General features: G+C 43.4%; 1 protein-coding gene across 6 annotated transcripts in view; it reads right to left on the reverse strand.

The window, feature by feature from the left end:
• Positions 1-16,359, reverse strand: part of CRIM1 (cysteine rich transmembrane BMP regulator 1) — a 321,806-nt gene that overhangs the window by 293,138 nt on the left and 12,309 nt on the right. For all 6 annotated transcript variants that reach the window (XM_050950291.1, XM_050950290.1, XM_050950288.1 and 3 more), the window contains exon 2: positions 2,079-2,249. Coding sequence is in view for 5 of the 6 variants with exons in the window: in XM_050950290.1 (XP_050806247.1) it covers positions 2,079-2,249 (171 nt within the window). In the remaining variant the exon portion in view is untranslated. The remainder of the gene's footprint in view (positions 1-2,078; positions 2,250-16,359) is intronic.

Here is a 16,359-nt window from a genome sequence, read left to right on the forward strand (position 1 = left end):
GCTGGAACCTCTTACAAAAGAAAATTGTATTAGAGTTTTGTCATGAAGTGACAATGGCTTACATGTTAACTAGGCTTTCAGTGTTGTGAGAAAGAGAGAGAGAGAGAGACACAGTCCTGAACATTTTTATTTTCTCCAAATATTGGCTATTCAAAAACAAAAAAAATAGAGCAAAAACCAGTGAAAGACAAAAACTTGTACTTTAACGGTGAACAGAATTTAATGTGGCTTCAAAGAATTTTTCTATAGTTTCATAATTGAAGGGCTTCACAAGCAGTACAAAGTAGACAGAGTACAGGCTAAATCACTTAGAAATAAATTACTCAGGACAGCAGACATCATTTGAAGCTTGTTAAGCTATACACAGCACGTATATTATCTCCCAGAGATACAAAGAGTCTAAACATTACTAACCTACAGTATTATAAATTAGATATCTGTAATGGTACTTGACTTTTATCCAAGTACTTTACAAACATTAATCCTCAGAACACTCTTGTTGAGTAGCCAGATCAATATTATAAACTCATTTTCTGAGACAGGCAAGTTACAGCTTCTCACTCTGTTTCTAAGACCACAGATGCTGTCTTTGTCAGAGTCAGGATCAGAATTCAGTGCTTCTCTCTCACAGCATTAGACAACATCTCTACCACTCCAAGTAATGAACTGTGAAAAAGACTGCAGACAAAATTTTAAAACAAGATACAAACTTGAAGTGATAGTTTCTTTGTTGCCTTTGGTACTTCAGACACATCCCTTGGTACTACTACATTTCTAGACCAGATCTAAACACAGATTTTTTTTTTTTTTTTTTTTTACCAATTTTAAACTTTTCCAATTAGGGGTAGGATATCCAATAAACCAGCAGTACAACCCCCTACTGTGGGTGAGCTTCTAACAGATCAGACCCAGCACAGAGGAATATTCACTCTCACTTTATTATTCCATATTCTTCTAGTTTATTGTTTGAGAACTTTAGCAGGTTTTAAAATTACTGTCGTTTTCCATTGCTTAATTAAGATTCACACACACTTAGGCTAGTCTCAAAACATTGTTTTCCTGACAACTTGTTAGTTTACTTATTTAAACTACCCTCATAACTCAGATCAACATGACTAGTATTCTTTTAGAACATTTAACACTGCACTGAGTCACCATATGAAGCTACAGCTGTGGACTTTTAATTGAGGCCAATTCACTCATTCACATATTTCAAATAATCTCCTCATAACATTTATTTTCCAACGTATCCTAAGAATTTATGACAAAGTAAAATTGCACAGACAGCTGTCAAGAACCACCACATTTTCCATCCCAGCTCAGAGAACTTTTAAAAAATACTTCACGCAGGTTTGACTCCAACACAATATCCCTGAACTGACTCTCTGGCTGAATTTAGGTCTGCTTTGTTAAGTAGCACGTAATATATCAATGTCCTAAGTGCTATGACACCAAATGTGAGTTTGAGGATAAGTATACACAAAAGTGTTGTCTTTCCTTCATTCTAGCTCACTTTAGAACAAGTAACTGAGAAGTAGAAGAATTACTTTAATACTAGATTATATACTTCTGAAAAAGGAGTAGCAATTCCATCATGCCAAAACATTGTTGATCAAGGCAACCAAGAACACCTTAAGACCTTTTGCTCTTTATTTATTTATGACATGTAAAGTCCCTTGTAATTTTGAACAACTTGCTTTTCCACAACTATAAGAATGTGAATCTGCACAAAGGTCAAAAGAGGACATCTAAACAAGTTGTGTTAGTTTTATCCTTGTCAACAGTGAAATGCACTTTTTAAAACAGACACTTAGCACAAAGACAGACAGACAATATCAATCTCATCGATTTTCAAATCGAGGTTCTGGAGAGTCAAGCTGGATAAACCACATCTTCCTTAAACTCCACAGTGCTAATATAATATTCAACACCTGTTCTTTTTGGAAATTAAAGGCAATTAGTCTCTGAAATCACTTAAGTTGTTTTAAGGATCAAGTATTATCATCTAGTGATAGGCCCTAGTGAAAGATGCACAATAAGGAATTACACGTTGAAAATTACTAAAATCAGGTGCTTACCTTCAATCCTTTTTAAAGCTGACAGGCAAGTATCCTGGCTTGGAAACTCAAATGGATTACTACAGGTGCGAATGGTGTCACATTCACATTTCCCATTGATTATGTTGCAACCTGTTACAAGGTTTTCATTGCAAGGTTCAAATCCAAGCAGCTGATCATCCCAATTTTCATCTGAAAAAACAAAATGAAGTCACTATGTTTATGCTCACAAAAGTGCCAACATTAAGTGCGCTCAACAAACTTCGTTTTTTTGCTATTTAAAAAAAAAAAAGCTATTCTAAACTGGACACCCTATGTTTGATATGCCACTTCTTTTGGCTATATAAAATATGAGGGCCACATGCATAATTTCATTTATTCAGAAAGATTAATCCAGACAATATGAATGCTGAATACTGTATTGTTACATTTCCCTATTCTGCCATTAGTATTAATACTGAGGAAATAATTTGCATGTAATAAGATCAAGTGCATGGGAAAAACACATACTTTAAAGCAGCACTCTCACTGGTGCAAACTGCAATACCTTTAGCAAACTACTCGAAATTAGAATGGATTTGCTGGAGAGAATCTGAATAATCAGGATTATGCAGGGGAGAGTCAAAATTGTTTTGCTGTGTCAGATAACGAGGGGACGTTGGAAATTAGCTACATACAGCATGCAATAGGTCCTAAATTTGTGTTAATCTGTAGAATTAATTTCTGCAAGAGGTCTGAGTCAAATACTATAGTGAATTTAAGAGAGGTCTGATAATATCGTAGATTGTAACGTCATCAACAACAGTGGCCTTTCTAGTGTATGCAAGCACTCTTCACTACACACCTCTACCCCGCTATAACATGACCTGATATAACACGGGCTTGCATATAGTGTGGTATCAGTGGGGCTCTGGCTGCTGCGAAGAGCTCAGGGCCCTTAAAATCACAGCTGGAGCCCTGCCGCAGCTACCTCGAGGTTGCAGCAGCGGGGCTTGCTGGAGATTTAAACAGCATGGGGCTCCCCACAGCAGCTGGAGACCAGAGCTCTTTAAATCACCGCCGGAGCCCTGCCACTCCTATCCTGATATAACGGGGCTTCAGCTACAATGCAGTAGGGATTTTTGGCTCTCTACAACCGCATTACAGCGGGGTAGAGGTGTACTAGGAAAAATTGCACAACTGTCTCACAGGCTCTTCGCTGCCAACTACTAAAGGAGCTTCTCTTTTAGTGATAAGACTGTACTTTTGAAACAAGAAGATTAAGTTCCATCCACAGTTACTGAATTTCACATGGCTGCAGTGTAAGATATCATTATTAACTAAATATGTGGCTAGGGATAATTACATGTCTTTCCTGATTATTATAATGATCAACAGGTTTCAGAGTGGAAGCCGTGTTAGTCTGTATCAACAAAAAGAACAAGGAGTACTTATGGCACCTTAGAGACTAACAAATTTGAGCATAAGCTTTCGTGCATCCGACGAAGTGGATTTTAGCCCACAAAAGCTTATGCTCAAATTTGTTAGTCCCTAAGGTGCCACAAGTACTCATTCTTTTTATAATGATCAACATGTACCATAAAGCACAAATGTTCCAGAAGCCCCCCACAAGAGAACTACACAACAGGCTTAGTGCACTATGCACAATTGTTGCACAGGGAGTGGGAGACTTAACAAAATAAAAAATAAAATCACATTAGTCATTGCCACATGTAGGACACTGGACTAGAGGGGACAGTGTTTGATCCAGCCTGCCAAATCCCCTGTTGCTATGAAAGTCTGAAGTCATTAACAATCAGATCCTACTAATGACTTGAAGAAAGGATTCATGAAAACTTTATTTTACCAATTCACCTAAAGAGCAAAACAAAATACATTAACTAACACCCTTTGCACTGGTGCTGCAAAGCAGTTTCCTATAAAGTTGAAGACAAGTTTTAAAGAGTACAGCAAACTGTAGTTGCTTTAAAAACCATAATGAGACTAGGCGGCAGGACAAGAAAGTGCAAGGGAGTTTCAAACATCATGGAGAATAAAACACGTTAGTCCCTTGAAGAGATTACTCACCAGTAACTCTTGGTCAAGAGATACTTCTGGACTAACTGGATGTTAGAGCATGATAAAGTCAAAGGGTAGTGTCTGATGAAAGTGTGCACTGAATTCTAGACTACTTCTTCACATATCTCCACCAGAGGAACAAGTCTAATGTATACCACTGATGGTGTTGCTGTGGCTATTTAAACCAGGAGGTACCGGTTTCCTAGCGAAGATGTAACATCGTATCCGGTAAGAAAAAGTGTCTGTATCATAGAGACAGATACCTGTGGAAACATATTACCAAACTGCCTGCTTTAATTTCTAAAGGGCTTGGTCTTTTCCAGATATGAACGGAGTACTCTTTTCACATCTACAGTATGGAGACATGTTTCCCCAGAACGTGAAAGGTCTCAGGAAGAACAGAGGGAAATGCACTGGACAGGTGAAAAGCCGAGGCCACTTTAGGCATGAAGTTGGGATGAGACATCACTGGTCACTCTTTGTAGACCACAGTACAAAAGGTGGCATGGTCATCAACGTATTAAACTCATTTGCCCTTTCAGTAGATGTAATCACTTTGAGGAAGTCTGTTTTGATCAACAAATGCTCTAGAAAGGCTTAAATGAGATGGCTCATAAGGAGGGTTTATTAGCTTTGTTAGGACAAGATTTAGCTTAAATTATAGTGGGGCTGGAGGAAGGGGAAGACATTTACCATGTTGTTGAGGAACTTGGTGACTATAGGGTAAGAAGGCATACTCGTAAGAATAGCAGCTCATTAGATTTGTTCTTAAAAGATAGACTTTTAAGGAAGACATACCTAAACCCCAAAATTTACGGTGCAGATGGTACTCCAGGACTGCAGTGATCCCAGCCTAATATTGGAGTTAGTCCTTTACTAGTGATTCAGATAGAGAACTACAGCCTTTTCTGTTTATTCTAGCTCAGGCTGGAACCTTTCCTGGATTGCAGTAGGATGGCTTGGACTGTTTGTGTTTGTTTTTTTTTAAAAAGGACCCATCACACTAGAGAGGCCTGTAGGTCATGAAGAGAGTCCTCAGAGTCCAAGCCATCCTACTGCAATCCAGGAAAGGTTCCAGCCTGAGCTAGAATAAACAGAAAAGGCTGTAGAAAGGAGATGGCCATGTAGACTGATGCAGAATTGGGCGTATTAGTGTCCATTGCAGATGATGTCCAGAAATCAGAAGTAAACATGCATCTGTATGTTCTATAGGAGGAGAGAGTGGGTCAGAAAGGAGGGAATGAAGACAGGATGACTGGAGATATGGTGCAAATTGGTATACGGCTCTCAACCGTACACTCAAAATTGCTGCTTGAACTCAGATACTCTGAGGGATCCTACTTCTGTGCTGCTGAGGATGTTTGCCAGCAGAAGGTTTAGAAGATGCCAATGAAACTGCATCCCTTGATGTTGTAAGGGAGACTGTAGAACACTGATAGAAGAGAGTCATCTCCTTCAACTCAGAGGAAGTGAATTCCAGAGGGTGGGCAATGGCCTAAATATTCTGCAGCGCCTTGTCACTAGGAAAGCCACTACCCTCCAATGGGAGGTTTGATTTTCCCCTAGGATTCCAGTGGTGTGTCAGTGCTAGATAAGGGATCACTGCCAAGGAAGGGCATAGTGCCTGGCTCAGTGCTCTGTGTTAGAGATGATCTTGTGGCTTCCAAAAAAGTGTCATGGAACTCTGTATATAGAGTCACAAGCAGCTGGAGTGAGCCATAGCATGGCTCCAGACTTCAGAAGGATACCCTAGTCAGGAAAGGAGTGCAATACCCCAAAGGCTATTCCGAGGATGCTGCAAGCTCTTCTCCAAAGAAACTGAAGGCACTCCAGGGTGGCTGTGGAGTGGGACCTGAAAGACAGTTACAGTGCAGAATCAGGTAGCAGAAGAGTCATGCAGCAGAGTGGCTAGCACCATTGATGGTGCTAAACCAGGGGTCTGCAACCTTTCAGAAGTGGTGTGCCGAGTCTTCATTTATTCACCGTAATTTAAAGTTGTGTGTGCCAGTAATACATTTGAACGTTTTTAGAAGGTCTCTTTCTATAAAATCGATTATAACTAAACTATTGTTGTATGTAAAGTAAATAAGGTTTTTAAAATGTTTAAGAGGCTTCGTTTAAAATTAAATTAAAATGCAGAGCCCCCTGGACTGGTGGCCAGAACCCAGGCAGTGTGAGTACCACTGAAAATCAGCTTGAGTGCCGCCTTCGGCATGTGTGCCATAGGTTGCCTACCTCTGTGCTAGACCCTCAACTCAGAACAGAGATCAAAGTGCTATCAGAATCTGAACAAGTGAGGTGTTTAAGCTTATCAATGCAGACATCTCCACACTCGTCCAGTGCTTGGAAAAACTGACAGCAATGCCATCTTAAGGCCCTCAAAATATTCTGGAGTGGGGAGTAAGAAAGGAGACAGCTGGCACCTCTTGTACTGGGGCTGGACTACTGAAGCTTTATGAAATGATGCTGGATGAATGATTTAGTCATAGTATGGGGTCAAGACCATGGTCTTGAGCCTGTGAGAATGCAGTGCTGAGGCCAAAGCGTATCTTGGGTCCTAATTAAGAGGATCTCAAGCATAGAGGCTGGTCTCAATACAGTCAACAAGCCATTTAAATATTAGGCTGCAGGCACTGAGAAGCCACATTAGCCTGAAACGTATCTCCCATAGTTTAAGGAGAGAAAGTGTGGCCTACTGTATATTGGGTTACCGAGCGGCAACTACATAACCACCACCAAACGTGGGCAGGTACGACCATCTCCACAAAGAAGTTATTTTCACACTACTGCTGGTCCTGGAAAGTAGGCAGTGTTCAGCCATTCGCCAGTACTATATATAAACCCACTGAGCTATTCCTTCAGTTTATTTCCAAAAAATGCTTGAATTAAGAGGACCGTCCTCAGAAGAACCACTCAGACCAAGTACCTAACACTTGATACATCATTGATGATTTTCTGAAAATTGGTACTTCATTCTCAGGGTTTATCTAGACCTGAAAGACACTTTGGATTGAAGTAGTGTGTGAATTTAAAGCAGAACATCTATTCCAGAACAGTTCCATGTGGAGATTAACACTAGCTCCTAGAAGTACAGCCTCAGGAAAGATTTATATGATGGTGAAATGTCTCTTTCCTGACTTCTTCACTATATAAAACACTTAATGAAATACTTTACTGAACATCACTGTAGCATTTGTTCTAATTATAGTATAGGAAATGTCTGAAATATAAAAGTTAGATACACTTGTTTCTAGAGATAACAAGTATGCTTGTTTGTTAGCAGCTAACCAGAAGCTCCATCTTTGTTTTTAAAAGGCACACATGCATGTAATGTACAAGTGATGAGAAAGTAACTATGTGACGGAAGAACATATTACTGCTGCTGAAAGAACAGTGAAATATTACACAGTATGAAAATACTTAACACAAGTTGGTGCACTAAGATTAAAGGAAAGCTTTACTTTACACTGATATTATCCTTCCTGCCCCTCCATTCCCGTCCTCCTGTCACCAAATCTCTTTTCCTGTACTTTGGTTTTCCTTTTTTAACCTGCATGCTATTTCAGTCACTCCTTCCTTGCACTGAATCTCTTTTTACATCCCAGCCTCTTTCCTTCTGGGACAACATCCTTGTGAACTTAAACTACCAATACATACCCTGCATTGCATTTTCCCCCACTCAAATTCTATCAAGCTAACAAAAGAAAAAAAAAAAGTGTGTGTGGGGGGGGGGGGAACAGGGGAGGGTCCACTACAAATAAATGTCAAGGTTGAAAGATCCATCTTGCACCCTCCTTAATACACTTTATCTTTAGATAAAAGATGTACAAGAGTTTCCAGTATACTGTTAAAATGTGAGCAAACCCTGTAGCTGAAGTTGTACTTCTGAAATGGTCGCCTTCAAGTTGAATTTTAGGTGACTGAAGGTGGATTTCTGGGGGAGAGCAAGAGAAGAGAAGCAGCGTGCAGGGAGTTGAAAAAGAGTGGTTCTGTGATTTGAACATGAAAAAAATGGTTTTTTTTTTAAATGAAGTCTTGTGACTTATTTTCTCATATGACCCCTCAGTTTCACAGCTGAAAGAGCTGAGGGATGGAATAAGAAAGTTGCATAAAAATAGCCTTCACTGAGGAAACCTTGTCCTGTTCCATAGGAAGCAGATTTTTGAAGGCTCATAACTGTCAAATCAAAACTAAGTTTGAGACTGGTCATTAAATTTTCCTAAACTTGCAAAGTGCAGCCCTAAGGAAAAATGTTGCTGCACATGAATGGAAAAAATACAGCTGTGCACTGGAATAGCCTATGAATCACTGAAAACACTTGGGACTGATAGAAGGGATCCTGCAGAAGTTCTAAAAGTAAGTGGGTTGAAGGAATAGCTACTGTAGACAGCCCTGTGATATCTGGCTGTAAAGGAGGAGAACACCCTGGAAAGGAAAGTCCAATGGGGAGAGGTGTAGAATTTACTATTCACTTTTTAAGTAGATGCAGGACCAGCATCAAATATAGAGATGTCACAAAATCATAGACTTTAAGGTCAGAAGGGACCATTATGATAGTCTAGTCTGACCTCCTGCACAACACAGGCCAGAGAATCTCACCCACCCACTCCTGTATCAAACCCCCTAACCTATGTCTGAGCTACTGAAGTCCTCAACTTGTGATTTAAAGACTTCAAGGTGCAGAGAATCCTCCAGCAAGTGACCCGTACCCCACACTGTAGAAGAAGGTGAAAAACCCCCAAGGCCTCTGCCAATTTGCCCTGGAGGAAAATTCCTTCCCTACACCAAATATGGCAATCAGCCCTCCGATTCAGTCCCATTAAACTCTCTGAGTCTGGCTTCTACCTCAGATGTGGTAATATCTACCTCCATATCCTCATTCCCATTTGTCATCCTACCATTATCCTTAAGCTCCTCATTAAAGACTGAGGCAAAGTATTTGTTAGATATGTAGGGCTATTCATGAAGAAAGTTTGTGCCTCTACACTGGATGTAGTCCCCCAGCAGCATACCTCCACTGAAGTCATGAACCAGAGACTAAAGCCAGTCATCAATTTTTCAATCAAGTGTTTGTTGAAAAATGTTGACTTGTTGAAGCTTTCCTGCAGAAAGTATCTGGTTTTGACCAAAAAAATGTCAGTCAGGTATTGTTTCCCAGATCCAAGATGAAATTTCTGGCCAAAACCAGAGAGATCCATCCACCTTAGAATAGCCAAGAATGAAGTGGTTGAGGCACTCACCTGGTATGTTGAACCCCAGATTCAAGTCCCCATTCTGCCTTATTCGGAACAGAGCCTTGAATCTTGGCCTCCCACATTTCCAGTTAGTGCACTAACCACCAGGCTAGAGAGTCACTTTTTCCTGTTAGAGTTGTTTGGATTATTGGCTGTTTGGGGGAAGAGGTGGGTGTCACAAAAATGTCAAGAGATCTATTTTATTAGAGTCCAAGAAATTTTTTGGACACTTTGAAAGTGAGTCACAGAACAAAAAAAACAACAACTCCTCCTCCTCCACTGTTTTCCCACCCATCTCTACCAGGTACATTCTTTTTGTGCGTGTAAAAAACGCGCACACACACACACCCCCCTTTAGAAGAAGAGGGGAGAAGAGAATGGATTAGGAATGTGGGGAAAAAGACGCAAACAGCATTTAGATTAGTCCAACACATGCACATTGAAAAAGTACTCCTAATTCATATCATTGTATTCTCTCAACATTATCCATATCTTCATCTACCTTGATCACCCCTCTCAGTACTCTATTCCAGTGCCCAATTTTAGGTGATTAAAACTCTTTTCAGGTAAGACCCATCCCAGGGAATGAGCAACTGTATAAATTTAAAATATTTAGCCTTTAAACACTTGTCCTGAATTCTGGAATCCACCCAAAAGACACCTACACAAAAAGCAAAAAAAGAAAAGACAGTATTTTCATAATCAGATGGAAATGTGAAAGATGCACTTCAGCAAACCTAATATTAATTCAGGAAATATATTTGGTCTTAACAAGACCAAATAACGTGCACTGAGTTGTCAATAATGACAATTTTAAAAGTGCAAGAGAAACTGACATCTGAACAGGACAAACAGAACTCTTACCCTGGCTGGGTTTTTATCATTAATATCTGTCCAACAGTAAAATATCCAAGATTATTTTTCAGTTTTGGCTAAGTTTTGTCTGTTATTGCAAAGCAGTATTAAAACAGTATTAATTTCTAAAAATACACACTGATATATGTACATGTAACCGAAGTGTTTGTTATGCAGTAAGGCAGAAAAATCACACAGAAAGAACCAAAACATCTGAAGAATTGTACCAGTGGTCAGGTAAAGATTGACTACCTAGATGAGCACAAATTTCAGTTAAAGCCAGTGGATCCTCCTCATTTGAAATAAGTTGCGACAAAGGGAGGAATTGAATGAGTTGTCTTTTCCAGAGAGAAAGAGCCCGTGAGCCACTGTAGAGCAGGGAGCTCCAATACCAGCACAAACAGTTTAGGACAAATGTTTCAATATAATAGATTTCATTCAAGCAGCACTCAATGCCTGGTAGGTTTTTCTTTATGACAGTGTGAAGAATTGGCTAAACAGTGACTGATAAGTATAGTGTATGTTGGTGTATTTGCTGAGGCTCTTCCTTCTGCTCAGGAAATTGATGGGTTACCAAAAGCAGAAGATTCTGTAGCACTTTAAAGAAGTGGATCAAAAGGCAGGGCATCTGGACTCCTGAAAGGAGAATGGCATCTGATGAGCTGAAGAACTGCATTGAAACCCACCAAGTGTTAGGGCCAACAGACCTGAACTAAAGCACTAAAGCAGTAGTTGCCTCAGCTGTGGTGCACATGGCACGTGCTACCAGGGGCCGAGTCAAGTAAGGGCCAGTAACACTGCACTGCAGAGGCCCCATGAAAGATTACTACAATTTGTTGCTTGCAGCATTATTGTAGTTGTGTGGGTCCCAAGATATTAGAGAAGCAAGGTGGGTGAGGTAATATTTTTTATTGGACCAACTTCTCCTGGTGAAATATCCAAGCTTACACAGAGCTCTTCACACCTGGGAAATTAAGTGGTAGTGTCACAGCTAAACACAAGGTGGAACAGATTGTTTAGCAGAGTTCTCTTACTCAAAGACAGATTGCCCCCCCTAGAATTATTACCTAGGTCCCACCTCTTCACACCTATAAAAGAGCACCAGATTCCACTTGGGGTATGTCTACACAGAATTTTGGAGACCATGGAAGCAAGCCTCACACACTGGGTGAGCAGACTTTGGCAAAAAGAGCAGTGTAAACAGCACTTCAAAGTTGCAACTTGGTTGGAGCTCAGGTTCTGAAGTCTGTCAAGTCTGTTGATCTGAGTAGGGAGGCTCACTCCCAGTCTCCAAAATGCTGTGTAAATATAGCCTCATTCTTTCCTTTTCATTCACTTAAAGAGCAGCAGTCTAGGAATGTCTTATGACAGCCCAGAAGAGCTTACTCATGCATCCTATTCTAGCATGGCCTGCTTCCAGGCCCTGTCGGCTTGCACTGCCTCCTCTGGGACACCTGCAGTCACTCTCAACAGGGGCCAGGGATGAGGTTAAATCACAATCATACTATGTACAACTACCCACCTATGACTAGGACTCACTGCTGGAAGCCCCTTCCTCACAAATATGTCAGACTGTGCCTGACAGACCTTCTTTCTGCTGGGTCTTGTCACTGGGAAAGTACACTCATCACCCTGGGGGTGTGGAACGGGCATGGTAGCCCTGCGGTTAAGTCAATACGGCTGCCCTCAGCCTCAGGGCTATGTGGCCCAATGACTGGCATCAACAAGACTCCCCTTGTCTGCAGGGAAGTTCAGTCTAATGGCCAGAGTTAATAGGACTTTCCTCGGCTGCAGAGAAGCACGGCCCGATAGCCAGAGTCAACAGGAGAGTCTTTGGTGGGCCACCCCTCAAAAGTGGGCAGCTGGGATAGGGGGACCCAGGCCCTCCCTGCTCCACTAGGTCCCAGCCCAGGGCCCTGGTAGTAGCAAATGGCTTCGCCATCAAGTCAGCAGGGAATCTGCCCACAACACGCCAACTGCTGCAGGGATACTGGCTAGTCCCTCCCTGGGCTACTTCCTACCGTAACTCCTGCAGTTGAAGTTGGGGTGTCTTCGAAGTCTCTGGGCTCCTCGGGTGGACACTGCAATCTCCCTGGGGGTTCTGCAGGTACTGGACACTTGCCTAGGCCCCGGCATTCTCCTGCTCCAGTGGTCCAGGATCCTAGCTGCTCCTCAGATGCAGGGTCGGCTCTAGGTTTTTTGCTGCCTCAAGCAAAAAAATTTTTGGCTGCCCCCCACCCCCAGATAAGAGCTCCCCCTCTTGCCCACTATTGCCCCCCCCCACTCACACCCCCTGCTGCCCCAGCACTGGGCTCCCCCACAAACGTGGGATCTGCGACCAGCATACCGCAGCCGAGCCCTGGCCCAGCTGCGACTCTGTCCCCATGCGAGTGGAACTGCTGAGCGGCGTGGAGTGGGAGTACTTCCAGGTGGCGGCGCGGCTGCGGAGCGGCGCAAAGAACACGGCCCCCCCTCTGGGCTTCGCGGCGCTGCTAGTGACCGAGGTGGACCAGTTCGTGCCCACCACATGCTGGTGGCTGAGGACCTGCTGCTCTTCAGCCTCATGGTGCCCTGGCCCAGCCCCAGTGGGAGGGAAGGTGAGGATCTCCGGCTGCGGGGCTGCCTGCTCAGAACCGATGAGCCCAGCTGGCTGCTCACCTCCTCACACACTACAGGAGCCCCTCTCACCATCACCACAGCCAGGGCTCGGCTCCAGGGGACCCCGTTTGTCTCTCTCCCCAGCTCCTCACACACGCTGGGCAGGGCCGCCCAGAGGATGCAGGGGCCTGCGGCAAAGCAATTTCCGGGGGCCCTTCCATAAAAAAAAGTTGCAATACTATACTATAGTAATATGTATTTGTAAGTGTAAAAAATAACTAGTGAAATACATTCAAAAATTAATTTGTAATAATCTGAAAATACACCAAATACATTTAAAAACATTAAATGCTTTACTGGTATGTATACATTTGCAGTTCCATAATGGATTGTTACTGGGTGATGGTGATGGTTGGTGCCAATGGGCTGTCACTGCCTGGGGGCGGTACTGCTGTTGCCCAGGGCTGGGTGGGGAGCTGGGCTCTGGGTTGGGGGTGCCCGGCTCACAGGGGCTGGGCTCAGGACTGTGAGGAGATGGGGTCGGGGGTTGTCCGGCTCACAGGGGCTGCGCTCGGAGCTGGGGGTCAGGGTGGTGGGGGGTGACCGGCTCAGAGGGGCTGGGCTCGGAGCTGGGGGTCAGGGCTGTGGGGGGAATGGGGTGAGGGGGGTGTCCGGCTCAGAGGGGCTGGTCTCAGAGCTGGGGGTCAGGGCTGGGTGGGGTGTCCAGCTCAGAGGGGCTGGGCTCGGAGCTGGGGTCAAGGCTGGGGGGGGATGGGGTAGGGGGGTGCCCGGCTCTGGCCCAGCTCCTTATCATGCCGCTTACCCACCCTCCTCGACATGCCGCTGCAGCGCTGGTGTCTCCAGTGGGGCCTAAGTTCCCGTCGCTCAGCTGCAGCCCACAGCCCCGCCCCCTTACCAGCTGAGACACCTGGGGATGGGGGAAGACGGAGGCGGGGGGGAGCCTCTGACATACTCTGTGGGGCCCGGAGCCTGGGGAAAATTGCCTCACTGCCCGCCCCCCCGCCTGGGCAGCCCTGACTCTGGGAGCCCTTCTCACCACCGCCGCAGCCTGGGCTTGGCTCCAGGGGATCCCGTCTCCCTCTCTCCCCCCACAGCTCCTCACACACTCTGGGAGCCCCTCTCACTGCCGCCGCAGCCCGGGCCTGGCTGTGTGAGGAGCCGGGGACTGAGAGGGAGCCAAGCCAGGGCTGTGGCGACGGTGAAAGGGGCTCCCGGAATGTGTGAGAAGCCGGGGACGGAGGGGTCCTGCTGCCGTTGCCACTCCCAGCGGCGCCGCGTTTCCGAGTGGGCTGTGCAGGGTGCCACCAGGCTGGGCAGTGGGCGCGGATCCTGGCTCGGGCGAGTGGCTGTGCCAGGGCTGGCGCCCGGCAATGAAACCCCAGCAAAAAAATTAAAAATAAAAAAAGGGGGGGAAATGGAGTGACACCCCTTAGAAGGTGCTGCCCAAGCATATGCTTGGAGAGCTGGTGCCTAGAGCCCTGCTCAGATGGAGCCAGCGAGGTACATCCTTCCTCCTCGGCAGTCAACCCAGACTGAAGTAGGCTGCTCCCTTTTATACTGCAGCTGGAGCATGTCCAGCAGGATCAAGGGGCCGTGGCTTCCTCTCCTAAGAGTGCTGCCTTAAACCCTTCTGCTCCAGCTCGATTTCCCACAGAAGTAAACACTAGTACTGTCCTCAAGCATCTGATAGATCTATGCAAAGCCAGGCCTATTAGCCCTTATATATTGCAACTCATGATTTTATTGGGGAGGGGGCCTCCATATTTTTGTTATTTCTTAATGACTCCAGGAGTTGTGGCTTTGTGTAATAATCTCTACTTGCTTATTTTTTTAAATAAAGTCTCTAATCCTCATGGTTTCAGAGAAAAGTTTGGAAATGTGACTCCTGAAAGCTCAAAAGCCAGCCAGATTAAGAGACCAAAATTATTTGTTTTGTTTACAGCTCCTGATTTAAACCAATTTTATTTTTGAATATGTGGGGTTGGCAGCACTACATTACACCAGTCATTCATTGGACAGTCCAAATAAGAGAACCTTCTCCAGTGTTCCATTATGCAAATGAGACCCCGCACTTATACTAGAGGGGAGCATGGAATGCACATCGAGTGGAATCTCAACTGTACTAATAATTTTTCTTGCTTATTCCAACTCCAGGAAAATTGATGTGTAGGGGAGATGAAATTGTAAGAGAGAGTGGAGCCTTTCCAGCAGTTTTCCAAGTCAGGCTCAAACTCTAAATCCACTTACAAATTAGAAAGAAATCTCAGAAATCAATCGTCTAAGAGGTCTAGAGGAATTTTTTTTGTTACAAGTTGGTAACTTTTTCTAAACCTAATTTGAATCTGCTCAGGTTGGATAAAAGTCAAAGTCAGATTTTTTGATAAAATGCTTTTTGAGGACAAAACCTATCTAAAGGTAGTTTTAATTAAGACACATTACAGTTCAAAAATACCTCATAATGGAACAGGGATTATAAATTCTAATTCTATAGTATGAGACAATATACCCATGTAATGTTTAAGAAAAGTTTTGTAAATGAGTTCCAATAGTTCATGGATTAGGGACCCAATTTTATGGGGCTCCAGGGGCTTCTGTATAGATTTAGGTTAATCTTTCTATCTACCCAATGGGACTCAGAGCTCAGTCTAGAAGATACCACCAGGAATGCTTAGTTTTGCAGTTCTCAAATTGTGGATTTATGTCTCCAGAGATAACACTTGTTAACAGCAAATCTTTTTAAATAAATATACAGAAGTGAGAAATGACAGACCTCAACCTTATTGTCCCTCTGCTAATTTGCGTACACAGAGTCAATCCCTTACCTCTCTCTAAAAGTTCAAAGTTTCAAAAAGTTCAAGGAATAGAAGATTGTGGGGAGCGGAATAGAACTGGACAAGGAGAAGAAGTCTGGAGATAAATGTGAGAAGGGAGGCACAGGCAGCAGAAACAAAAGTGAAACTATTTGAGCAGCATATTCCAGAAGTCTTGAGGTCTTTTTGAGCAGTTTTCATTTATTTGAGATCTACCATACCATTCTCTCACTAGAAGGGAAAACCTATAACGGCAGCAGGCTGTAAAAGAGACCCAGTATGTGTTTCATCTATCTCTGAGTTGTGAAGAATATGTATTAAGGCTATAACAACCAACAAGAATGCACGGTTACATAGAAATCCATGATTAAATCAAGTCTTCTTGACTAATGATTTAAATTATGGCTTAAATCAATTTGATTTAAATCAAATCCACCCTGAATCTGCTGAATTCAAAAATGGTGGTTACCAAAGTGAATTTTCAAGTGTAGACCCTCACACTTGCAAATAAATATAGCCTTTACACACACACACACACACACACACACACACACACACCTTGGTAACAACCATATTTGGATTCAGAACATTCTAGTTATCTTAGAAGTTAACAAGTCTAACCAAACAAATGCCTCTGTTAACTTTTCTGAAAATCCAACTAGTCTATTACGGTTCTCAACAGTACATTACACATGACACTCAAGCACAAAGACACCCACGTACAAA

Source organism: Gopherus flavomarginatus, chromosome 4 (genome assembly GCF_025201925.1).
Source record: "Gopherus flavomarginatus isolate rGopFla2 chromosome 4, rGopFla2.mat.asm, whole genome shotgun sequence".
In the NCBI taxonomy this organism is placed as follows: Eukaryota; Metazoa; Chordata; order Testudines; family Testudinidae; genus Gopherus; species Gopherus flavomarginatus.